This window comes from Ambystoma mexicanum, chromosome 10 (genome assembly GCF_040938575.1).
Source record: "Ambystoma mexicanum isolate Mex_15411 chromosome 10, UKY_AmexF1_1, whole genome shotgun sequence".
NCBI lineage: Eukaryota > Metazoa > Chordata > Amphibia > Caudata > Ambystomatidae > Ambystoma > Ambystoma mexicanum.
In genome coordinates, this window is record NC_090932.1 from 337,298,714 (window position 1) to 337,326,261 (window position 27,548).

Below are 27,548 nucleotides of genomic sequence, written 5' to 3' on the forward strand. Positions count from 1 at the left end.
ATTACCTTCGGACTAATTTCTGGACCTGACAGTGTAGGAAGAATGCAATTTTAAAATTATGGTTTTATTTTTAAGTTTTAGCATACAGATATGAACATGAATTTCTCCGGGGGTCATTTGTTTTCGACTTGCTAATCGCATGTCTTTATCTTCTTTAGCCAAATATAAATTAGGCAAAATGAAGAAAAGGTTAATAACCATGAGTGCTTGACCTAATAAATGACACTGCCACACGGAGCAAGTCCAACCATCGTATAAGGAACAAAAACACCCTTTAAACTATAGCAAGTTTATTTTTTCTTACACCACACAAAAACAGACGTTCAAGTGCGACATCCAGTTTCAAGGAGATTACTAAAATGACCCTCTGGACATCATGGTGCAATATGTAAAATAACAACAACAGCTCAATAGTCATGTTGCTGTGTTAACAAATGTTTTGTATTCATGGAAGTACCTTACAGAAAACTAACATGATGTAGTTATACTCCAGTCGTGAAATATTTTTGTAACATTACAAACTACAAATAAAAATGCAAATCTCCTGCTTATCTTATATTCAGACACAAACCACATATGTCAGTCCATACAATAAAAATATCAAGCAACTGCAATAATGATCTTTTCCTATCCAGCACTATGACAAAATACTTTAATATTCTGAACAGAAAAACTACAAAGTGGCGTTTAACAGGATTGCCATAGGCACTGGCTGTTGATACGTTCTCCCCTATTCTGTAAATATCCAATGCAATGTGTAGTGCACCAGCCATGTTGAACTAGATACATTCCGCCAAAGCACACGGATGGTTTAGGAGTAAATCTGGTACAATGGTCGATGGTCCATAAAACTAGTTCTATAAGCAAACACAATGTTTCACTTGTGTGTAGGCAGGCTTTGCTAAGAGAAATACAACAGTGTAACCTTTAAACTGGTACAGAACCAGTTCACATTTTACAATAACAGATAGCCTATATATTTGGCATCTATTACACTTTGTTTCTGCCCTCTTAGGAATAGCCTTGTGTCACTGTAATTTGTTGAGAAAACTAAAAGTTGTTTTTCTGCCACAAAAGTTCTGTTCAGGAGCAGATAAGTATGTTGTTGCATGAGCATTTTATTTGGCAGTTTCAAAATTAGTCATTTTCCTTCAATATACTCATTGACAAGATAGAAGGCCATTCTAACCTGTGGATGGAAGTTCAACTTTTACTCCTATTTTGGCTGTCAAATATTTAGCGCATCGAAGTACAGTACACATTTATTGCTTCTTAAAGCAGACTATAGTTACAGGGCATCTCATGTCACCAAATCCACAGATCTTTGGGAGAGCAGCATGCGGCTCCTACTGTGACTTCATTAAACATAAGGTTACAATCCCTTTCTTTCAAGTTTTTCCAGGATTGTCTGGAGCTTTCGAACAGCCTCTTTTCTGACCTGCCGAATACTGTCCAATCCCATTGTTTCTACTGAATCCAATTCTAACAATTCCTTGGTTAGCAGCTCCTCAAGGCATTTATATGCCTTGTCTGTCTTTTTCCCAACAAATTCTTCCACTTCATTGTCCAAAAAATGGACCTTCTCAAGAACGTGTACAATCTTTTGAATTGCCGGGTGACAGTCTAGATTGTCTGATGAATTTGAATGGACAGAATTGGAACCATCATCCTGGTTTGCAAGCTCTTTTACAGGTCCATTGTCATACAGCTGGGGTGAAGCACTGAAGTGCGATTTCGGGTTCACAGGTGATGGCTTGTCATCCTGAATCGTTCTTACATTGTATGTTTCAGGTTCTGGATAATAACCTGAATGGTCTGTCCCTTGATCTTGCTTGCTATATGAAGAGGGGTATGAGGGATCCTATAAACATAAAAATGAAAAAAAAGAAATCCAATTAGTTCCATTTCCCACATCAACAGGTATTCCTTATAAATCAGACTTGCAAGAATGATATACATTGCCAAACTGTTCAATGTACATATATATATTGACTACTTATTTAACTCAACCGGGAATTCACACTAAAGTGAGTACATGGACCCCTTTTAAAAGTCATCAGTTTGGTCTACTTACTTTGGTCAACCTATTGTCGACTTTTAGTTTAACCTGCTATGCGTGATCATACCTCACGCATTTTCCCCACTCCCAACCCCCCCCCCCCCGGCCTCATCACACACACACACACACACACACACACACACACACACTTCCAGGGTGGCGAAAAGAGATGGGCCTGCGTGCACAATGCAGTGTAGCGTGTTACGTCCTACTCCGCTCAACAAACTGGCACCAACCAGTGCCATAGATGGTCACACTCCAAGGTTCAGACATGCTAATGGTGAATACAAAAATATAAATTAATTAGAAAAGGCAAAACACGCACTCTCCTATATTCAAAATGGCTTAGCATAATGTTGCCAGATGTCTCAATGAAGGAATATATTTATTTACAATAATGCAGACCAAAAATGTAAATTTGTGTCAAACCTAATGGCATTGCATACCAGCCTTTTTGAAAACTAAAATAACGAAGAAAAAATTGATACACCCCAATGTTAAGGACCATTGTTGTGCCTAGAGTTAAAAATACAATTGATCCACACCATACAAAGTAACGTCGCAGTGACCGATATACAATTTGTTTAGGGCGATAACACGCAATCAAACTGAACATGATCCATTGATAAAGATCTAATGGCTACATTATTTCAAGCACATTTCAGAGTACAGACCCCCACAGTCTGGTTACTATTGTAATAGAGTTTCATAATTTAGGTGTGTCATATAAAATTGCATCCTTAAACTGCTTAACATTTTAATTACCCAGAAGATGAAAATCCCTGCAACAATCATTGGATTGAAATACTGTCAAGCGCTGTAGCCATCAGTTAATGTGAAGCTGCATCTAAAAAAATTTATTTTAGGATCTTGTGTATTTTGACATCATATACATACACAGAAATACATTTAAAATAACATTCTTGGAGACAGTTAATACTCTTGCTGACTTTATGTACCTACAAATGTATAACTCCTCATCCAGATTGTGTCCTCTAGGAGAGTGAAGTCCAAATCAACAATATATTTATCACTCTTACATGCTGAAGAATAGACAATTTAAGTTTGCAAATCCTATTCCCAACGTACCACTTATTGCAACTACAAGTCAACACACACACCACATGATCAGTGTTGCAGGTAATTTTGGACATCATTTTGACCATATGCCTCAAAACTGGACCAGTTTCTGTATAACACTTAATAGCATATTGGCAGGCCTTGCATGTAGTACCTTTATAAAAGCCTTGGTACGTTTCCCTAAGCCAGCTTTCTCTTTTCCTTTGTTCTGTACTTGGGATGATAGATGCAGAAGATTCCCTCAGGGAAGGTGACTATTTGCCCTAGACCATGCCCGTCTAATTATTTTTGTGATTTTACATTTTGATATTGAATTTCAAAATTAGCCTCAACGCATCTTGCTCCTATTGTGCATCACTAGTGTTCAATATGATCCAGTCACCCATAAATGATACTCATTCATGGAGCATATTTTCCTATATGCAGAATAAATAACCTTGGTGTGATGCCCTAATTTCTTGCTGTAATTTTACTTACCTAATCAAAGGGTGTCTAATCCAAAGCAATTTCTTCAAATGCAAATACATTCTCCATAACTAATGCTTCATTTCAAGTTATTAGGATAACTATTACTGGCGTGCAAGACGGAATTAGAACTCGTGGGCTTTCAAAACAATTCTGCATTTAATGTGCCATTTTCTTGTCAAACAGTGACATCTAAAAATAACTTGTTTTACCAGGGCTTTATTTAAATTACAAACATTATTGAAATTAAGATGGGATACAAGACATATCCACTCATAGCTGATGCTTCACTACTTAAATAAATCAATATAATGTAGCAACAATACAATCGTTTCTGTAAATTGTGCATTTTCATTAGTCCAAACGACTTGCTTTTCCCACCATCAACAGAACGTTGACACAAGAGGCAAAAAAGATTTTGCCCATTGCTGTACCTCTTGGATGTTTATGGTATGTTCGGCAGACAGAACATGATCATTTCATGAATCGTCTCAGTAAGATTGACTTAAAGATCTAGATTTGAGGAGGTATGTAGCTACATGGATTCATACCACTATCATGCTGCACAGAAGCATAGAGGACATCCATTGATGCCACCAGGTACACTTCCTCCTAAATGAGGGCATAATCAGAAGGTCAAAAATAGACACAAACTCCTTGCTACCAAGACGTCCAGCCCTTTTGCTTAGAAATTACCAGAGCTGTTCTTAGATTAGCTTTGTGGGCTCACAGTAACAGCTGGAGGCTCTTGTTAGGGATATTTATCATGTTTGTACTTCATCCCTTTCCTAGTGAGAACCCCAGCACATTTTGCTGGACTTCTGGATCTTTTCCTGAAATCCTGAATGAACGGAGACTTTTTCCAACCATTCATTCTTATGGGCAATGTCTTTTGGAACTCTAGTCTTAGTATTGTACCTATCCTATGGAGTCCATTTCCCTCCATAACCCTTAGAAACATCTGCATTTTACTATTGCAGCACACAATTCCTCATGTGCAATGTTGTGTAGGACCCTTAGGGTCCTACTTTGAGGTTCTTTTTCTTTATCCTAGAGTAACTACAGTTCTTAAAGGAATGGTTCGGTCAACATTTTTTATTGCCCCTACGGGTCGGCCATGTGTTTTTAAGCCTAAGGCACTCGATTTTAGAAAAATTTCCTATGGACCTTACCCGAGTTTTCGTCCATTAAACGCACGCGAAAACAGGCACCAGGGAGCTGCCATTTTGTGATAATCCTATCATTTCCCCCATCGCCCTGGCTGACCTGCTTTTGCGGCACTAAATCATATCCCGCGCCCCTGAGCCTGTCATCAGCAGACGCGTTCCGCCCATTTCACAACGCTCAAGCACGTCTCGTGTCAACATTCGCTGCGCTTCAGCTAATGACGTGTCGCCATGAAAATGGCAGGACGCCTCTTTCCTCAATAAGTATAAACAGACCGTTTCACAACACACAGCAGCAGATTTTCGATTCCATTCCGCTCTCTGTGTTACTTTGAGTATTCTGTGACTCGTTTCTGTGCTCTGGTCAGCTACCTTTGTTGCTTGTAGCCCGTGTGGACAGATACCAGTACCACCGCTATCAATTATTTTAGTTTGTGCAACACACAATGGATACAATAATGCCCAACATGTACGAGCCCGAGTATACCGAGGAGGAACTACTGGAAAGGGAAACACGCGAAAACGGTGGGGCTTCGGACAGCAGTTGGCAGGACGAATCAACGGATGAAGACACTGGACCTAGTCGCATGGACGGTGTTTCCACCTGGTGAACATGCAATCGGTGCAAGCTAATGCCGACCGAGGAGGAGAACTGCTGCTGCTGTGAAAACTCGGGATGCGTGGACTACATTTCGGAAGCCGAGCCACGACCGCAATGCATCACCGAGCTGCCAGAATTCAGGGCAGCCTGCCTCACACGGTCCGTGTTGAGGATAACGATGGTGCTTATGCACGAACTTCGCGCAACTGTTCGTCCTCGTAATCCGAGTAACGAGTAAGTATACTCTGCTTGTGATGCCACTACTATTTCATGGTCTTCTACTATATCCAAAATTACATATACATATCATTGTAACGCATGGAAGTCGTTCAATAGTGTGCAGTGTCTAGATAGCATTTGTCCGAGCAGAATGCCATTAGTTACAAGAATTGTCATTGACAACAAACGTTTATTAAAATGATCTTGGTCATTTAAAAACAGTGTGTTTCATTCCTTTTCACAGGTGGTACAGGCTGGTTGCCTATCGTTCCTTTACATGGTGGTTTCACAGGAGGCTTGGACACCGCGTTCGAAGAGTGATACCCGACTGTGCCGTTCGTGCCATAAGAGAAACATTCCCGAGTGACAGCGGTCAGTACAGGGGATTTTCTCTCGCTGTGCTGCAACCTGAACTGTACAATGTGTAAACTTTTGTATTTTTGTGTCATCAAAATAAGCTACAAAATAAAACACCACATATATTTTAACAACGGTTGTTTCGATTTTTTAAGGGTTTTAAGGGTCAGAATGGCAGTTACTTTCCACTGGGAGGGTGCGTGGGCAAGGACACGTTTGTGGAGATGAATGAGCCATGTGCATGGTTCAAGCCGGTTCACATGCAGGACCGTGATCTCAGAGAGTGATGTGTTACATTTATTAGCTGTTGCAAATACCTCTGGAGTTTTCCAGTCAGAGTGGGAACGAGGCTGTGGGCCATGTGCTCTGTGCGCTGTACTATTGCAGTGCGGCCTGGTCACCAAAATGGAGTGGAAAGGGGGTACAAAAATGGATGCCCCGTGTCCTTTAACATCACATAAGGGCAAGGGACGGGCGCTAACGGCCAAGGTGCCAAACAGCATGTACACTTCAAAAAGGTATCCCACGGCCAGGGGCCTTCGCTCACATGGCCTCCTCAGACCCCGTGTCTCCAGGCAGGCCTCGGCCTCCCCTGAGGCAGGCCGCCCCCCTGCAATCCACATAAGTGTGTCTCCATTCAGCAGTCTTCCTGTGCCTTATCTGCACGCCCCAGGCCCATCCATCCCACCCCCTCTATCAAAGGCGGTTCACACCCGGGGATGAGCGCTGGCATGGGGGGCGGTGACAGGCGCAACCGGCCAAGGTGCCAAACAGCATGTACACTTCAAAAGGTATCCCACGCCCAAGGGCCATCGCTCACATGGCCTCCTCAGACCCAGAGTCTCCAGGCAGGCCTCCCCCCTGCAATAAACATAATACCACGACATACACACGTCATTCATTCACAAACACACCCCTGTTTCTAATACTTTATAAACCACTTGATAGGTCTCATGAGAACATCTTTGTGCTTTCCAAGTCAGCTCCTGAACCTTCTACCTGAGAAGCACTGAGATCTATGCTAATCTGCTCGTCGCCGTGCTATCTGTGACCGCTTCGAGCAAACTCGTCAGTGTGCTACCTGTGGCCATCTACCTGTTCTCCTGCAACATACTGCTCGGCCTGCTGAATCCAACTGTTTGTTGGTCAAGGTAAGGCCATGTATCCTAGTCATATTTCGGTCATTTTTACATTTCAATCTATTTGCTATTACAGTACCCAATAGAGCTATGGTCATTGGTCTCATTGCTATTGACTTGAGTTTCAATTGTTATGCTATCAATAGATCTATTTATTTTCATCTGTGTCAATTGTCATCGAATTGCATCCTTCGGGGGTCCAGTCTATAATGTAAGCATGGTCCCTTTTCGTGCAAGACAAAACAGAAATTTCTGTAACTTATGCAAATACTAAGCCGCACATGATGAACTGGTATAGTTCCGGCGACCAAAACAAACCTTGCATTGAGCATGGTATGGTTCATTTACTTTGACATTTTTATTCATCAAGGTTTTATAAAAATCTTCATATTTACTTTTCATAATTTTCAACAATGCCTGCCTGTTCGATTAGTGGTTGCCCTTCGAAGACCCATGCTAAATCTGAAGGCACTACAATGCATGTATTCCCTAAAACTGTTGATCGAATAAGAGAATGGGTCAGACATTGCAGATATCCACTGGATGAGCTGGAAAGTAGAGTCCAACAAGTCTTACAGGACAAGAGGGGTGATCGATACCGCATCTGCAGCCGGCACTTTCCCTCGAACATGTACACCACATCTTGGGTAACAAAGAAGAACAAACGGCGATCGACACGAAAATTGCTCGCAAATGCTATTCATCCACAATCCGCCACTGGTGAGTCAAGTGTCCGTTTTTAGCTTTAGGCCTTGCAGTAGTGTGTAGGTAGCCGAATGGATTCATTGATATTTTAGGTGTTGTTTCCAATTTGTAATACTTTCGACATTGATATGAGTATAGCTTTTTGAATAATGACATTTATCAATATATTATTTTTAGATTTCATAACCCACAAACAAAATCTATATATGGGCACAGGGAACTGTGCTATATTGCGCAATACTCAAGTATTCTGTCTCCTTACATGGCAATTTTAAATATTGGCATTTCATTATCAAACAATTTACCTTTACAGCTTCTTGACTATCCCTTGAATCTGAAGCAAGAACATTCTACTTCCGTCACGTGCTCGCAGTTATCAACCAAGTTATCAACCACTTCTAGCGCGTATCAGGTAATCATACTTGGCTATTCCGCTACAGACCTGTTTTATGCATGTCAAGTAATAGTTTGTATGTATCGTGTGATTATTTTACCAATTGTTTGGTTAGTGATTTCCAATTGATATACACCTTAGTTGTCGTCCCCTGGTGTTTGTTTTCAGTTATAATTAGTGTTATCCATACTAATGCAAGTACTGTCTTTCAGGGAGATGCGGAAGCGTCCACCACATTGACAACAGCCCTAGATGTTCTTCAGCAGCCCGAGGTATGGATACTGACAGCTCAACTGACTGTGATCATCAGGACTGGAACACTTGTCGTTTGATTGTTCTACACCATGTTTCATTTGTGGTTAGCCGTTGATATGTACCTGTGCGGTCGACCCCAAGCGTGTTTTGTGTTTTCAATATTGTAATCCTTACTAATGCAAATACTATGTTTCAGGCTGTTGTTGAATCGTCAACCCCTGCACTTGATGCGGAGCCTGACATTCAAGTAATTCCGGTGGATGCAGGACCATGTCGATACGAATCGGCGCAACAGATTTCGGAAGTGCGCACCACATTGACAACAGCCCTAGATATTCTTCAGCAGCATGAGGTATGGTTACTGACAGCTACATCAAGCGTGATCATATAACGTGATTCCATTTGCTATACTTTCTTCCCTATTAACGCAAGTACTGTGTTTCAGGGAGATAATGGAGCTTCCACTACAATCACAAGATCACATTTAGATGATGCAGATGTAAAGACATTGGAGAAATAAGTCAATTAAATCTGATCATTTTTAAATATTCCTTGATTCTTTTAGATAATGCAACATTTGTGGTTATCTCTTTATATGTACCTGTGCCGTCGACCCAAGTGTGTGTTATGTTTACGATATTGAAAACCATACTAACGCAAGTACTGTGTTTGTACCTACTAGCACTAGCAGAATAATAAAAGTATGCTATGATGCATTTCCATAAGGGTCTCTCTCTTACTCATCTTTAAAGAAAACCTATGACAGTCAGTTAAATAATATAACCACTGTCATAATTAGCATGCAAAGAAATTCAGCCTTTACCATACAGGTAAATGGATCAAAAGTAAGTGGCAGGACGCCTCCCCACTTGTTTCAAGTATTATTAGCTCCCAAGTCCTTCCACTTGTTCATGAGCTTACCCTCCAGTTATAAGAGGTATGGATACTGACATCTCCATCGAATTAGGTCATCAGAGCTTGAATACTTGTCATTTGATTGTTCCACACAATGTTTAAATCGTGTTTGGCTATTGAGATGTACATGTGTGTTCGTCCTCACGTGCGTTTTACACTAACAATATTTTGATACAGAGTAATGAAAATACTATGTTTCAGGGAGTCGATGGAGCCTCATTCCGTGCTTTCTATGCGGATACAGAAAATATAGTCGTTGCAGCGCAAGAGGAAGGGGAGACATGCGGATACGTATAAGAGCAACAGCGTGCAGATGTTGAAGGTAGAGTCAAAAAAGTTGTAAAGAAAAGAAACCAAAATAAGGTTAGTTACAAACAGTTCATAACTTTAGAAAAACTGTTGTGCTGGGGACTATTTTATGTTTTTTTTCCAGTCAATTGTACTATACTTTATCTTGTGTTTAAACTGAACATCCCTTTTCCAATCTGTCCTCTAGTTACCCGTGGGTCTACGAACTATACATACACAGACAGTAAAGCGAATGAGAGATGTTGCTTGCCAGACCATTTACACTATGGAGGAACTATTAATTCAGACGCGGCGTGTTGAGACTCGGGATGCTCATGTCCAATGGCCAGAACATGAAGTGAATGTGTCCGGAGAATCCAGCAAAGTTTTATTGGACCATTACTACAGTACGACCGCACCGCCGCAACAACATGATACTGGAAGTATTGAAGATAGCTCTGAAGTAGTCGCAGATCAATTCACACAATCTACACCCGCCAAAGAATTGCCACCAAAAAAGCTGTCGACATTGTTGTGTTCTCCCATCAATGTTGAAGTAACAGATGTTGAAATGACAGAGAATGAACCAGCAGCAGCATTCACCGACGCATCAGAACTTGATAGCAGCGATATTTCTTTCAAATGTGGTGATATGTCCTCAACGTCACAGGCCGAATCAAGTTTGACGCAGGATGACAGTCTAATGAAAGAGGGCAAATACATAGTATTCGACAGTTGTTTGATGGATATTATAAGTATGCTGAAATGTGGGCATTCCGTCATAGGGAAAGTATGTGGGAAGCCATTGATTCGTGTGACTCGTCAAAAACAAGGCAGTAACGTCACAATACATGCCGCCTGTAGATTACATCATACGTTCTCATGGTCTGCACAACCGATGCTGGGGAAACTGCCAGCAGGCAATCTACTGTGTGCAGCTGCATCACTTTTTAGTGGTCCAGTTTTAGAAAGTTAGAGTCTTTCTTTCAGTTTGTGGGACTCCATTTCATTTCAAAAACGCAGTACTACAAATACCAACATGATTATCTGTTTCCGGCCATTAGTGATGCTTGGAAAATTGAATAATTGTCTCTAGCAAGTACATTCGAAGGCAAACGATTCAGGCTAGCAGGCGATGGACCGTGCGACAGCCTTGGATTTTCTGCCAAGTACTGCACCTACCACTTTCAGGACATGGATAGTAAGAAAATTGTGAGTTCGGTGGTCGTGCAGGTAACACAATGTACATCCTCAGTGGCCATGGAGAAACTAGGATTTATAAAATCAGTGGAATATCTACAATCGAGGGGAATGCACATCGACCTCATAGCCACGGACAGACACGTTTCAATTGGCAAGACAATGAGAGAGCAGTTCCCACATATTAAACATCAATTTGACGTATGGCATCTTGCTAAATCAGTCAGTAAGAAAATCTCGGCTGCAGGGAAAAAAAAAAGGTTTGGAAAGTATTTCAGAGTGGTCCCAGTCTATCAGCAACCATCTTTGGTGGAGTTCCAAAACTTGTAAAGGGTTAGTGGACACACTACTTGAAAAATGGCTGTCACTGATGCACCACTGTACCAACGTGCACCGCTGGTCAGAAAACCTACATTTCCACCAATGTGAACATGGCCCTTTATCCCCAGTGGAGGCACGGAAGAAGAAGTGGTTGAATCCATCTTCACCGACACACAAAGCCATTGAGAAGATTGTTTTCGATAAAACTATCAAGAGATTTGAGGGGGACTGACAGAATTCTGTCACACAGGTTTGGAGGTGTTCCACAATATGTGCCTAAAGTACAGGCCAAAGCGCTTGCATTTCAGCATACAGGGCATGAGACATAGGACTCTACTTGCCGTCTTGGCCCATGACGAGAATCTCAGCCGTGAACAATCTAGGACTAAGGGTAATGTAAGGATGCCTCGCTACACGAAGGCCTTTTCAAAAAGAAGTAAGCAATGGGTGATCAAACCAGTCTATGAGGAAATGGAGTTCGACTTTGTCAAAAGCCTTATTGTTGCTGTATTAGAGAAGCACAGATATGGAATTTTGAACGTTTCTGTGCAGAGCACTGATCCATTGCCACCCAACATTGCCACTGTGCCATGTCCACCCAAAGGAGAGCTGGTTGTGAAGTACAAATCCCGGTTTAAATAATTGTAATACGATTGTCTTTTTGTAAATACATTTTATTGTACAGTGTACATACAAAGTACGCTAACCCTAACCCCTACCTTCACCATCCTGGGTGCCGAACTACCTGGGTGTCATCTTTGAATTCTCTCTCTATTCACCTCATATTGCTGACCTTGTCTATTTATGTATGTATATATTTTTGTTGATGTAACTAATTTTCGCAATCTCTTATAAATGCTGGGCGCTGTTAACCGAGGGGAGGCTTGCGTATTGCAAATAATAAAACAAACAAGCAATAAATCTCACTTTCAAATCAACTGCTCGGGTACTTTATACTTTCACCTGACCTTCCCCAAAAAATTAAAAGTCTCAATAGTTATGGTTCTTTGGGGCTTCAAAGCTCGCAGACAACGAGGACAAAATTGGGGCCTTAGAACGCGCCAAGCGAGCCGTTGCAGATGAGAGAGAAGCCAGTTTGCATTTGCACATTGAGGCGCACTACATAGATGGATTCGAAACTTCAAGTTCTCACAGAAGGCTTTACTACGGGATGTTGCAAAGAAAGAATGTATGCCAATTTCTAGTGAAGGTCAGCGGCTTTGATATTCAGCTTGCGCCCTGAAGAGGCCCACAACTCGCACTGGCAGTATAAGGTTCTATTGTTTTTTGACCTTGAGAGACAGGGACCATGCTGAAAGAACTTCATTTGAAGGGGGGCTTTGGGGGTGCAATAACGTTTGAGACGATAAGGCAGAAAATTCTTAAACTAGACCGAGTTTCATGTTAGTTCAGTATACGAAAAATCGTTGTCAAGAGCACAGTGGGATTTACGGACTGCATTACGCAGAGACACAATGGAAATTGCAAATCTAACGTAAGTAACTCTTTAGACGCTTTTATACCGGAATGAAGAATTAATGAATGGATGCATGAATAAATGAATGAATGAAGAGCTTTGAAAAGGTTTGTGGGATCGTCCTTGTAGCGGACACATGGGCATGCAGGTCCACATTCCACACGCATGTAGACAAAAAGTCGTTTCTCATTGTGTACCAACCTCGATTTATTTAGTTAGTTTTCGCATTGATTTTAGAGCCGAACATACTCCATTGCACTATACTTGAAAGCAAATAGTTTCAGCTCGGCCGTAATAAATAAAATGAATAATATTAATAAAGATCGGATGGCGAGACTAATTATAAATGTTATGTTTTCAAAATAGGTACATACTCCCGTTTTGCCCCTGCCACCAGTTTCAGACACCGGCAGACGGTTTCTTCAGCCGCCAGCTGCAGCTTAATGTAAACAACTGCACCATTCTGATGATCTTATGGGACGATCCCCAAGGGCCCATATGCCCTTACGCGGTACTAGCGGCCAGAAGCAACATATCAACCTTTACGCTGGCCTAGTGCCTACTTGATGGAACAGCCTTGCGGTTCAACGTGCGACAAAAGTGCCTCTTTGAACGAAAACCAACACCCTGTGTACCATAAAGGAACAGCGCGTGACTCAGGATAACATTTTAAGGATTTGCGGATAGAGATAAAAGAAAATAAATTACTTTCGGAGTTCATATGTCAATTGCTGAATATTCTATAAACATTTAATGTCAAATAAATGTACTTTACCAAATTTACTGTGTTGCCGTTTGATTTTAAAGTAGTTTCATATTCCGATTTGTGGCGCGCTGTGTTGTGAGCTGATCTGTGTTGGTTTCCGGGTTCTGTGTGAAGTCGCATAGAAGACGACTGGGCGCGTTTGCCTACGCAGCACAGTAACGTCATGGAGAGAGGCAGGGAATATGAATGTTTTGATAATGTCAGGCTCAGGGGCAGGGAATATGATTTAGTGCCACAAAAGCAGGTCAGCCAGGGCGATGGGGGAAATGATAGGATTATCACAAAATGGCAGCTCCCTGGTGCCTGTTTTCGCGTGCATTTAATGGACGAAAACTCGGGTATGGTCCATAGGAAATGTTTCTGAAATCAAGCGACTTAGGCTTAAAAACACATGGCCGACCGGGCAATACAAAATTTTGACCGAACCATTCCTTTAAGGATAGTATGCATCGATCCTAAAACTGTATAGCCTGAGCGATTGCATACGCCATCTTATGTGGAGGGCCAAAGGGATACTCACTATCCCCTTCTCTCTCAGATCCTGTGAAATTTTAGTCACATAGACAATCACCTAGTTATGGCTGGTGGCAGTGGACGTGTTCTACCAACTATTGTGTAATTGTTCTACCGCAGGCTATGTCCATAGCTCCGGTAGTGCACAATAGGGGCACCCAAGTACTAACTCGGGGCCTCACTTCTTTCTGCGCCATTACTAGCGTGGTCTTCTTGGTCAGTCCTTCTACCATTCCGGGAGGGGAGGCCTATGTGAGATTTGCATTTGGCAGGAAATTTTGGGTGTCGCAGCTTAGGCTGCAGAGTGTCTGCGCTGGCAGGAAGTGGGGGGGGTCGGTAGTTTTCCTCCCCCCTGTCCTTTGTCTGCCAGAGTGCCTGAATAGGACCAAACGCCCCCTCCTGTAAACTGCTGAGGAAGATTGCAGTCAAGTGAGGGCTGGAACTGTATAAAATGTGAGGCTCCTGGAGTGAAAAGCAAGTCACCCACTAGAAGCTGAAGTAACCAAAGGAGAAGACACCCAGAGACACCTGCAGATCCTTTGCAACACTGAAGCAACCACTGCTGTCCTGACCCAGTTTTCGATGCGACAGAGGAACTCCGAAGAGGATTCCTTCCATTTGACTTGTGGGACAACCAGTCCCAAGACGAACTTTGATCCGAGCCATCTCCCGAGGTCCTGTGAGTTTCCAGGGCAGGGGAACGCCAATACCAGGAGACCTGCTGACCATTTCGAGTACATCGTCGTGGAAAGGCCAAATCCATGCAAGTCTTTGCAGACATATCAAGGACACTCCAGAGGCACAATCCAACTCGTCCAGACCCCCTCGTCAGAGTGTGGAACCGCAGGAACCGAAAAAATTGACCGGGCGAATCAGGTCCTTTGTATAGCGCAAAAATAAAAACACCAGGGGCATCAAGGTGCTTGCATGTGAAAGAGTGGGCAAGAGATTAAACAAGTTTATGAAAACAGGTGGTCTCTAAGACTAGTTTTAAACAACATGACTTGCATTGTGTTTGAGTTTATTTAATCTTGGATTGCAGCTTCTGTTTCCCATACCTTGTAGTCCTCCTCTGCTGCAGCCCTTGGCTTTGTGGACTGACATTTCTTGGCTTACTGGCCTCTCCTGGTTTTCCTCCGGATCAGTTTCCTGGCACTTTTCCTCTTCTGTTCGATTTAACATCTTGGTGCAGAAGTCTCATTTTTTGTCAAATTATTTAATAGGGATTCATTTGCTGTCAATGTTTCAGGTGTCTGGCAGGTAAATGCTGCCACACTGGAGTGAGTACTGTTAACTTCTTCAGTGATGCCAGGAAGTTGCTTATACATATTCAAATCCGTGACCAAATGTGTATACTCTTCCTGTATACTCCTGAGACACAATCTCATAGCGTAGAAATTTTCTTAGCTTTCGCAACTTATTTTCAAATGCATCATTTGACAAATATTTACCCTGCAATCTTTCTGTGACTTGTATCTGCTTCGAATGACATGATGTGCATAGGCCGGCATCCAGTAGTTGGTGAAGAGTAATATTTTGGCCTGTTTTCGAATCCGAATAAGGGCATTCCTGTAACAATGTCCCTAACCTACGTGTAAAGTTACCCATCTCCTTTGCGTGTTGATGTAGATGCATATACGTATGCTTTTGGCCAAAAATCACAGTAAGTCGACCAAACTGACGACCTTTGAAAAAGCAGTTTGCAAATCATTGCACACCAAACTAAACACCATACAATTATTTTAGATCATGCGATCACCAGAAGAACAGAAGATCTGCCGACTTATCTTTGCGCCAAGTGTTTAAGAATACCAAGTATTTTGTCTGCATTTTTAATTAAGTCCTATAATCATGCAAGAGGTAAATTATGGAAACATGTATGCTCCTAGCATTTGATCCAATCATACACTCATTGAAGACCGCTCAAACGTTCTTTTTCCCTGATGAACATTTAAATATTTGCATGCATTTTTAGTCTTCTCTGCTCATTCTTATATCCTCCTTTCTACTTTTCAATAATCTCCCATTTATTTCCGGTTCCGTGAATTATTGTCCCCTACCACAACATGTGCCTTACCTTCTCACACTCCCTGTATTCACCGTTGTCTCCTTCCTTTCTCTGTGCATCTCTTGTTACCCCGTTCTTCTGCATCTCCACGCCCCTTCCTCGAAAATGGCAGTTCTCCTGCATCACAAGTAGAAATCTCAGATTTTCATGAAATGGGAATATTACAAGTTACTCAATGTAGTGACTACTGTACCTCCTAGTCCTCATAATGCAAGATCATCACTGCTAAGCATACAGAACCAGAGCAGTTTAGCAGCAACATTTAATAGGCACAAACTCTCCACCAGAACAAGTTACTTCTTACCTTGTAACGTTCTTTCGATGGGATGTTCCTCCGACGTATTCCTTATCTTTGATATTTGTATCTCCAGCTTGCTGGCCTCAGAAAAAAAATGTCCCCAGTAGAGGGCGCTGTGCTTCGACGTCCGTCGAGTAGGTGCTACTCGTCGGCCACCGTATCGACGCCATCATGCCTATAAATGGCCACGCGCAGCGTCCGTTGCTCAGTTCCGTTTTGTAGAGTAAAGTAGTTATTGTATGAATGGTTACTACCCTTGAAGGAGCGTAAGCTGCAACCACAAGGGAAATGTTAGTGCGGGGATGGATGGGAGGGGCGATAAGGAATACGTCGGAGGAACATCCCATTGAAAGAACGTTACAAGGTAAGAAGTAACTTGTTCTTCGAAGGGATTGTGTCCTCCGACGTATTCCTTACCTTTGATAGACTCCCATAGCAGTGGTATGTGATTGGAGGCGGGAGTAAGAGATGCCATATTACCCTTTAAGAATGAACAGCGTGTAACACAACTTTGCCAAATCTAGTCTCTTGACTAGAGGAGGAATCCAGGCTATAAAATTTGGTAAAGGTAGAAGAAGCTGAGGATGTTGCGATACCTCTGGAGATGGTTTGTTTGGTTATTGGTAATCCCAACTTATGTCCTGCGTAACCTACAAAGAGTTGGTCTGCTTGTCTAATTTTAGCAAGTCTACTGATGTAAAAACTCAAGGCTCGCTTTGGGTCCAGCCTTTGTAGTCTCTCTTCCTCTTTCCCCGGATGGGGAGGAGGATAGAATGAAGGTAGAGTAATCTTCTGAGTAATGTGAAATTCCGAAACTACCTTTGGGAGGAAGTTAGGCTTCACCTGTAGCACTACTTTGTCCTTGTGAAAAGTTGTATGAGGAGGTTTACAAGATAGGGCTTGTATCTCGCTAACCCTTCTAGCAGATGTTAATGCTACCAATAAAACAGTTTTGAGGGTAAGAAACGTCAATGAACAAGAGTTGAGTGGTTCAAAAGGGGCACCTTTTAGGAAGTTCAAAACTAGATTTAAGTCCCATAAGGGAACTTTGAATGGTCTTGGAGGGTAAACATTAGTTAGACCTTTCAGGTATTGTATTACCAATGGAATTTTGAAATATGATGGCTCCTCTGCAGTGCGCTTAAAGATCGATAGCGCTGCGAGATAGCCCTTAATAGTGCCAATTTGAAGGCCCGAATTTGCCAAATAAAGTAAGAAGGATAACACCGCAGGTGTACCACATGAAAAGGGTTTGATATTCTTTTCTCTGCACCAGCTGCAAAATTTATTCCATCGGCAGCGGTATAGAGTCTTAGTTGCTGGTCTTCTGGCCGAAAGCAACACCTCCATGACGTCATCTGGAAGGTCCCAATCCTTGTACCTCAACCTTTCAGATACCAAGCGTGAAGGTTGAGGGTCTTGATGGCAGGATGGAGAACCTGACCTCCCTTCTGCGAGAGAAGATCCTCTCTGTACGGTAGACGAATTGGAGGACAAATGGACATGTCCAGAAGGTCCGGGTACCACGTTCTCCTGGCCCAATCCGGGGCAATTAGGATCATGGTCTTCCGAAACCTTCTCAACCTCCTGATCATTTGAGGAATGACAGGGACCGGAGGAAACGCGTACAGAAGTGGGAACTCCCAGTCCACTACGAACGCGTCTCCTAGAGCTCCTCTCGGGGGAAATTCCCTTGAGCAAAATCTGTCGCACTTCCTGTTGATACTGGTGGTGAACAGATCCACTTGAGGGGTTCCCCAAAGGGCGAAGATCTCTTGAAGGACTTCCTGAGCTATCTCCCATTCGTGGGAGACTGTTCTGCCTGCTCAGAGCGTCCGCTGTCAAGTTCTTCTCTCCGGCTAGGTGAATTGCCGATAGAGAGATTCCTTCCTGAATTGCCCAAAACCAGAGCTGCATCGCCTCTCTGCACAGTGGCAGTGACCCTACGCCGCCTCTTTTGTTGAGGTAGTGCATGGCCACTGTATTGTCCGTCATTATCAGGACGTTTCTTCCCCGTACAGACGGCAGAAAAGCCTTCAGTGCCAGTCTGATGGCTCTCAGCTCCAACAGGTTGATGTGTAGTCTGGACTCCGATGGAGACCAACGACCGCTGATGGTCAAGTGGTTGGCATGGGCTCCCCACCCTGTGAGTGAGGCGTCTGTGACTACTGTTATCTCCGGCCATGGTTGCCAAAACAGTTCTCCTTTCAAGATGTTCTCTGGAGAGGCCCACCATATAAGGTCGTGGGCTACCTTGTCCGGAATCCGGAGGAGATCTGTCATCCTCCCTGAGAATTGTGACCACTGAGTCCTCAGTGCCCACTGAAGGGATCTCATTCTCAGGCGGGCCTCTGGCGCAAGGAATATGCAGGATGCCATGAGGCCTAGCAACCTCAAAAAGTCATAGGCTGGGAGACGTTGGGCATTTTGAAATCTGGTGACCATCTGCAGAATATCTTGAGCCCTCACCTCTGGTGGCGAGGCTTTTCCCAGGGACGTGTCCAGGACTGCTCCAATGAATTGGAGTCTCTGTGATGGTATCATCTGTGACTTCTTTAAATTGAGGGAGAAGCCCAGCCTGTGAAGGGAGTGGCAGACAATCTAGTTGGATCCGAGCTTGTTCCGAAGAAACTGCTCTGATCAACCAATCGTCCAGGTAGGGGTAGACGTGAATCCCTTCCCTCCTTAGACTTGCAGCCACAACCGACATTAGCTTGGTGAAGACCCTCGGGGCGGAGGTCAGCCCAAATGGCAGAACTCGAAATTGATAATGAGAGTTGCCAATTGCGAACCTCAGGTACTTCCTGTGCTTGGGATGGATAGGCACATGGAAATAAGCATCCTGAAGGTCCAGAGATACCTGCCAGTCCTGAAGCTGGAGGGCCTGAAGGATCTGAGAGAGTTTTACCATCTTGAACTTGTCCTTCCTGAGGAACTTGTTCAATTCTCGTAAGTCCAGGATGGGTCTCAGTCCAGTCCTCCGTCTTTCTTTGGTATGAGAAAGAAGAGGGGGGGGGGGAGGGAGTACCAGCCCTTGTTCCTGTCCGCTACAGGTACCGGTTCTATGGCACCTTTCTCTAGCAGGTCTACAACTTCCTGCAAGAGGAGCGGATCCGGCACTTTCAGAGGGCTGTTCCCCGGTGGATGTCTGAGGGATGCGTAGAAAAGGCAGGCAGTAACCTTGGGCAACTGTCTCCAATGCCCAAGCATCTGACGTAATAGCCTGCCATTCCGTCAGATGGTGAGTTAACCTACCCCCTATAGGTGTCTTGTGATGGGAGACCTCAGAGTGGTTTGGGAGCGGCTGATGCAGTTGCCGAAGGTAAAGCGGCTCCTGCGGCTTTCTTTCCTTTACCCCGTCCACAACGGGTAAATTTTCCTTGGCCTCTGAGTCGGTCGTCCTCTGCCTCTTCCATGAGGAATAATAGCGAAAGGACCTTCCTCTCCAAGAGGATCCTGAGGGACGAAAATGAGTTTGTCGGATAGCAGCACCTAGTGACTTAGCTGCTGCTTTAGATGTTTGTAGTTTTTCCAAACTGTCATCTGCCTTTCTACCAAATAGGGAAGAACCGTCAAAGGGCATATTTAAAAGTCTGGCCTGTACGTCAGAAGCAAAGCCGGACTTTCTCAACCACGCATGCCTGCGGATTGTGGTGCTTGCCGCCATGGCCCAGCTGATTCTGTCAGCAGAATCGATGCCAGTTTGAAGGGACTCGCAAATTGCATCTTTGCCATCTCTGATGATATTTAAAAACGCGTCCCTTTCTTCTCTTTCCGGGATGCAGTCAGCCGCCGATGAAGCACACTCACAAAGGTGTGGCTGAACCTAGCGAGCGTACAAGTTGCATTAATAGATTTTAAAGCCATGCTACAGGCTGAGAAGACTTTCTTAGCCATGGCATCATATTTTTTTATCATCCCTATCCTGAGGAGCAGTAGGGTAAGCAGAAGTACTGCCTGATGAAGTTGCAGCCTGGACCACAAGACTTTCTGGAGTAGGGTGCTTAGATAGGTATTCAGGGTCAGCAGCAGATAGCCTATATTTCGCTGACAACTTCTTGTTAACCGCAGGGACAACTTCAGGAGTTTCCCAGTTAGTCAAAATCTTTCTTTGTAAAGCAGAATGAAAGGGAACCACAGGATCCTCCTGTGGACCTTTATCCAGAATATCTGTGAGGTCATCCTGTTGAAAAACAGGTGAAGGCGCAGACCAACCCATGAACTCCATAATTCTAGACATTAGGGTTCTATAAGGGGTATCAGCATGTTCCCCTGGGTCTGGTTTGACAAACTCCACTTCTGGGTAAGTGTCTAGGCCACTTGCTTCCTGTAATGCATCCTGAAGGTCTTTCAACCTTCTTTCCTCACAGGCAAAAGTCTCTGGTTCAGGTAATGTGGTCCTCTGCAGCCCAAAAGACCTTTCTTGATCAGAATCTTCCATTTCTTCAAAAATTGAAGTTAAGGGGGGGATGCTCTGGTCTGTGAAATGGTATAAAACCCATCTCTAAGGCAGAGGGAGCCATCATCAGTGGCCTTGAAAAGGTCGATGTCGTCGATGCCGATGTAAAAATCCTCGAAGGCGCCGACAAAGGCGTCGAGAAAACTGGAAGAGGCCTCGAAGAACTTGAGAGAATTGGAATCCTGCTCGAGGATGTCGACGACGTTCGACGTCGTGTCGGAGGCTCTCGAAGTAACCGTTGGCTGTGGAGTAGCCGTGGGTCTTTCTTTTATCGGCGTCGACGCCGGCGTCGACTCGATCGACGGATGCGCAGAACCCTTCATTAACAGCGTCGATGGCGCCGATCTATGCTTCGAAGGGGCTTTCAACAATGGTGTCGAAGATGCTTTACTTCCCGATGGATCATGGCGCTTTCGGGTTGACTCTTTCGCCGGGTGCTTCGACTCGCGGCGTCTAGATTTTTTGGGCTTTTCACCCGGGGTATCACCCTCAGCTGACTTCGAGGGGGACGAGGCCGCTTTCTCGAAGACGCTTAGCATCTTTTTTCTGAATTCCTCCCACTCAGCCTGAGAGCTATGCTTAGTGGGGCAATTTACTCTTTCAGGGGAACTAGAAGACGACGATAAAGGGGATCTTCTTCGTCTTTTTTTCGAGTGTCTAGACCTCGACGAGTGGTGGGAGCCACTTCGAGACCTAGACCGAGAATGCTTTCGACGGTGAGGAGACGAATGTCTCGACTCTACCGTGGAAACTTTCGAGGAAGTTAAAATTGACTTACCTCTCTCGAGCTTCCCCTTACGCTCCTTCAAGGCTTTCGCCATCATGGATAGGCATTCCTCACACTCCGAACACTGGTGTTCGATTCCCAGACACCACAAACAGATCCTGTGAGGATCCGTCAACGACATTTTCTTCCCACAGTCTTGGCATTTTTTGAAATCGGACCGAGTCGTCGTCGGGTCGGAGGAGGAAGCCATCGAGTACGAGTCGGTTTTCTCGAGGAAATATGAATATATATCGACTGATGAACTGAGCAACGGTATTCCGAGGCACACGAAGCGCGGAAAAACGGAACTGAACAACAGACGCTGCGCATGGCCATTTATAGGCATGATGCCGTCGGCGTCGATACGGTGGCCGTCGAGGAGCACCTACTCGACGGACGTCGACGCACCGCGCCCTCTACTGGGGAAAAAAAAATTCCGAGGCCAGCAAGCTGGAGATACAAATATCAAAGATAAGGAATACGTCGGAGGACACAATCCCTTCGAAAGGATCTCTTTCACTCATAATCCTGGCCCCAACCACTATTCCCAACATTGTAAACAAAAAAACTAAAAAAAGAAAGAAAATAATTTAAGTTGGACTTTTATTAATACTGGGGTTGAAGGAGAGTCCTGTGGAGGAAAGGTGATCGTAGTGTAGGAGTTTATTAGTCATTACAGCTAGTAACTCACTGAATTTACTTCTGTGTCCAATCTCTATTCGTTCTTCCTTATGGCAAAATCCAAAGGACCTTCACCATGGAAAGATGGCATATTTCAAGAAAAATTTAATGAGAAGAATAAACTTTCCAGACAAATATTTCTTGTGACCGTTTGTCCGAATTGCACATTAGCCAGCCTATTCATGGAGTAAAATGTTTGTAGAAGGCAGTGTTACAGAAAACAGCCAATGTGGGACAGATACACCCAGATGTAAATCCTGAGATTACTGTGCGTAGAGTCCCAGACAACACTTCACTGATGATGCCAAAACATGTCTGGGGTTGCTTGCAGCAGTGAGCAGAAAGACTGTAACCTAAGAGTTTGCTCTGGACTGTCCCTTTTGGGGTTTGGCAAAGCCAGATTGCATATGGGCTTCCAATTCTGTAATGGCACAACCCGCTGAAATATGATTGTGTATAGGCCAGTGCCAACATTTATGATGTATTCAATACCTTCCCATCACTCATCAGAACAGGGTGCAGGGTTGCCCATGTTGCCACCTTCTATATCTCATTCAATGGCACACGACTCTGAAAAAAACCACTGAAGCTTTTTTAATCCTCATTAAGTAGGTATACATTTACTTAGGAAGGAACCTCCTTCAGCAACTCCTCTAGAATCCAATTATAGCCTTCAACACTTTGGAATTGGGGGTAAGCCACATCTCTCCCCAACATCCTTCAAGATAGTTGGAGGGTCTTCAGTACTTTGCAATTAAAATTTAGGAGCCCTTACATCAAGGTTCTGGGTGGATATCTCTGCCTCAGCGTGGGTGGAAATCTGGAGGGGTTAATCTCGAAGATAAAGCGGATGCCGTTTTTGGTAAAAAAAAAAAAAAAACATTTTGAGCACGAAGCGTAACAGTCTATGTGAAAGATCAAAAATGAGTCATCTGTGCAACGGGCCTGGATTTCACACACTTGCCACAATGGTTGAAGCCACCAGGAAAACAGTTTTCTTTGAAACAACCAAAGCAGCTGTTCAAATCTGCAGAGGAAAGAACAGTGTTCAAATCCCAAGCCAAATAATGATTGCACACCAGAAGTAAAGCTTGCAAAGCCCCTGAAAGGATCTTAACAGGTGGACTGACTAGTGACTTCAGGATTCCGTTTTGAAAGCCTTTGAAGGTTGACAAGTAGGTGGTGCAGGAACCATCGGAGGCCTGTTCTGGACAATTCTACAATCAAACATTTCATGATCTAAGGAACTCAAGAGAATAACATCTTCACCATCTAAACAAAAGGCAACATTTGGCCCACTTGCTGGCACAATGCTTTCTTGTGGAGATTCCTTTCGAGTGGACCTAAGGCCTAGAGGATGCTCTCAGACAGCAGGGACACGACCACAGATAAAGCCCTTAGAGGAAGCAAATCAATTAGGGAAGGCTGTGTTTGTTAAGAATCAGTCCACCCTCTTCGGTTAGCATGTTGTTGCCAACTCCAGCAGATCAGAGTGCCATACTCTGTAGGGCCATATAGGTGCCATCAGTATCATTTGGAAAAGTTTCTATGAAGAAAATCCTAAACTGTGACATGGTGTGTGTCCTCCGTCACTCTTGATTTTTCACTTAGGGGTAAATTAACTATTTCCAGGCTAGCCCTTATCCAACATATCACTAGTGATTCAACTTAAGTGTGTTTCTCTGGGAGTCCTAGATGCCAACGTTAGGTTGGCCAAAGGTAACGTGCAGTCTGTTTCCCAAAGCAAAGGGCCTTGCTCGGCTCCTTATGAGTATTCACGAGTTGGAAGCAGGTATTTATTTTTGTATTCATTTATTTTTGTGTTTATAGCAGCACACAAAGCCCTGGGGCATCTAGAAGCTATTTACAGTGGATTTAGTGTTACAACATGTAAGCAGGTAGAGGATGGTGTTACAGGCCAATTACATATGTAGCACGAGGATGAAGAGTTATCAATAGGTTGCAATTGAATTACATAGCACGAGGCTGAAAGGGCAAAGGTTACAGGCCAATTACAAGCGTAGCACTAGGCTAGGAGTCATAATCCGGTAGGATGAGACTAAAACACAATGGCGCAATGCCAATGGTCGTTATCCGGTAGTTGCAGGCAGATTGCAAACGCAGCACAGTGCTGACCAGACATCATCAAGTAGCTGCAGGCAAGTCACGGACGTAGCATGCAGCTAAAAAAGTAAAATTCGACAAGTTATGGGCAAGATACATAAAGAGGCCGATTCATGGAATTTGTGCACCGAAAAACGGCGATGTGTGTGCCATTCTGCCCGCAAATCCCCATTTGTTAAACAGGGATTTGCGGGCAGAATGGCGCACAAATCCCCGTTTTCGGCGCACAAATTCCATGACTCAGCCCCAAATAGAGCAAGGTAAGAGGTCATCAGTAAAGTGTTCAATATAAGGGATTATACTGTCGGTAAAGTATGGAACATAGATGGGCATTATAGTAGTGCACATTGGGAAGGCTGCACCCAGTGTGTTGGGGGCCACATCAGATGTGAGATGAGCGGTCGTGATTGTAATGCTTTTGCTTACCATTACCAGTTTGTTGAGGGTGCAGAGATAGTCTATATCAGTGTCAAAACGATGCAGCGAGCAAGTGATTCCGGATGCTGAATATGATCATGGATAACTAGGATCGTGTTGGGTATAGTGGGGACACCCGGCACACCACCCATTGTCGGACAGTGCCAAACAGGAACCCAGGGCCTTGGGTACAGACATTTGCGTTCAGCCGGCTCTGCCTTAGGGGTGGTGGTCATATCAGGAGTTAAGCCGGTCAAGTGGCACAGCGAGTAGAGTGCTCACTTTGACATCCATGCAGAGCCTGCTAACGCAGTTTCGAAACCCGGCGGGGCCAAACTCAGCCTTTAATCCTTCCGAGGTCGATAAATGAGCACCACACACCGCGAGTAATAATAAGCAGCGCTCAGATACCGTAGCGCTATATAAATGCCAAATTATTATTATTAAGAGCTGCATGGGCCAATCGGAAGGTCCGTTGGAGGGGGCTTGGCTTGGCAATGCCTACACTGCGGTCATCATGAAAAGGGTAGATCTGGCAAAGGGCTCACAGTGCATCCAAGCACCACAGGGCACAGGTGGGGCTTACTGCTGGTTGCAAAGCGAAGTCGTGTGTCCTTCATTTTTAGTCTGCCAAAGCGAAACCCCAATTCAGACAAACACTGACCTCCTAAATTTCTCTGCTCATAATGTGGAGGATTTACTTTCAGATGCATATAATGATGCTGTGCCAACCCTCAAATAAACCTGGTGACTGACTGACTCACAGACACACAGACACACCTCTCCCCCCCCCCGCCCCTTTGTTGGAGATGCAATGTTTACGAAGGGGGGGGGGAATACAGTGTTCAATGCAGCAGCAAAGGTTAGCTGGATGAGAATTTAAAAAAGGTGCACACTTTATTACACTACTTTTGCAATTTTTTTTTTAAAGGGGGCAATGTCACTGCAACATTAAAAGAGATGGCATCCAGTGTCTGAGCAAAGGATGGCAGGGAAGATAGGGGGCATATCTATTTTTAGATCAATCATACACAGCTGAAACCAAGTACTTCCATGTGCTGCATATTACTTTATTTAATCAATGGCCTCTTGGCACATAATTTTAGCCCAGATCTCCAATTCTACGGCACACATTTTAATGGACCGTGGCTGAATCCACCAAGCTCTAGGGCACCCTGGTGGAGATTCCAGTAATGCATGCTTTTGAAGGGGCTTGATTAGTCCATCCCAGTTCAGTGACTCGCTGGAAAAGAATCAGCTATCCCAGGTGCCTGTGAAAGTAAGCAAAGCTTCACACATCTTTTGATCCCAATGGAATGCCTTCTTCAGGTCAGGAAAAATCGCTTTCCACCATTGACTGTGCATCTAGGGAGATCTAAAAGAAGGTGTGCCACAATGCGGGCACAGGGGCCACGAGTGATTGGGTCCTAAGCAATGTAAACAAAATGTATATGCATCAGGAAACAGTGCCTAAAACCAGAGACATGGGAAAGAAATGCAAAGGAGGTCCAAAAATAACACACAGCACAATGTGTTCTGCAGCTACACAATGCTCCTGCTTTGTAAATAAATGCTGCTGCTCTGGTACCACTACCTTCCAGGATCGACAGCATGAAGGCAGAAAGATGATACGGCTTAAAGAGGACCACAATATTTTGGAATGCTAAATGAACATTCCAAATCTTGGAATTTCAGGAGACAAACATAATTTGAGTTTCCAACTAATATATATATATAGACATGCAAATATGCTGTACTGGGGGATGAGGGTAATCCCCCTTAATCCATTTACAGCACTATGTATCCGATCAATACCAATCTTCTACATGCCCCACTTCCACAAGAGATAAGGACCTGCCTTGCGATTACAGTTACCATAGTATTCATAAACCTTTCGGACGTTGAACTTGGGGCCATAAAAATGCACTACTGAATGATTTTAGAGCTAGAGATACCAGCGCTCAAATTCCAGGGTGCATTGATAAGTTGCAAGGAGCATGCTTAAACATTTCTGAAGTTTAAAAGATATAGATTCAGCCCATAGAAAAGGAGGGCCAATTTAAGCAACGTACAGATTCCATACTTTCTATACCTTATCGACTGGCCCTACCACATAAACCAAGAATTATACATGGTTGGGCATTCCTGCACGTTAAAGTCCATTTGCACTGCTGGCCTCCCGAGCTACCTCCTACAACATACTGGTTTACTAGTAGAAGTCCACCTAAAAAGGCTCACGTCAGTAATAAAAAAAATAATAGGAGATAATAGTTTCATCGATTAGATCTGCACTGATGGAGTTTTCCTGTGAAATTAATGAAAAGGAAATCTAAATTATTGGTATATGTGCTTTACACAAATCATGACGTGGACACATTTTCTGTTGGGTATCAGAATGTGGGGTTGAATATTTATTTTTGCAAGTAGGCATAAACTACAAGAAACTCACATGTGAAGTTATTTACACATGTGGCTGGAAGCATACATTGCAAAAATAACTATTCTACTATAAACATGTGGCACTTTAGTAGCACTGATTTACAGATTAGAATGTAATTTTCTTCATTGAAAAGATGTACTGCTCGAGTTCTGTGTTGTTCAGCACAACTTTCTCCCAAACAGAAAGGCTGGCGTGAAAACGAAACTATCTATAAACATTTGATCAGCCCTTTATTTCTTAGCATTGTAAAACTGCAGGACAATTTAAATAGATGTTTGCTTGACACTACTATGTACAAATTAGAGGGGAAAATAAGTGAATGCATGTTTATGCTCATGAATATGTACGCGATGGAGTCCCACTCCTGGTACTAGA

General features: G+C 43.7%; 1 protein-coding gene across 1 annotated transcript in view; it reads right to left on the reverse strand.

The window, feature by feature from the left end:
* Positions 1–273: 273 nt before the first annotated feature.
* The window catches only part of BAG4 (BAG cochaperone 4), a 260,231-nt gene continuing 232,956 nt past the window's right edge, over positions 274–27,548 (reverse strand). The window contains exons 5-6 of the mRNA XM_069617941.1: positions 15,998–16,105; positions 274–1,861 (exon numbers count right to left, since the gene is read on the reverse strand). Of these exons, the coding sequence (XP_069474042.1) occupies positions 1,373–1,861; positions 15,998–16,105 (597 nt within the window). The 3' untranslated portion in view covers positions 274–1,372. The remainder of the gene's footprint in view (positions 1,862–15,997; positions 16,106–27,548) is intronic.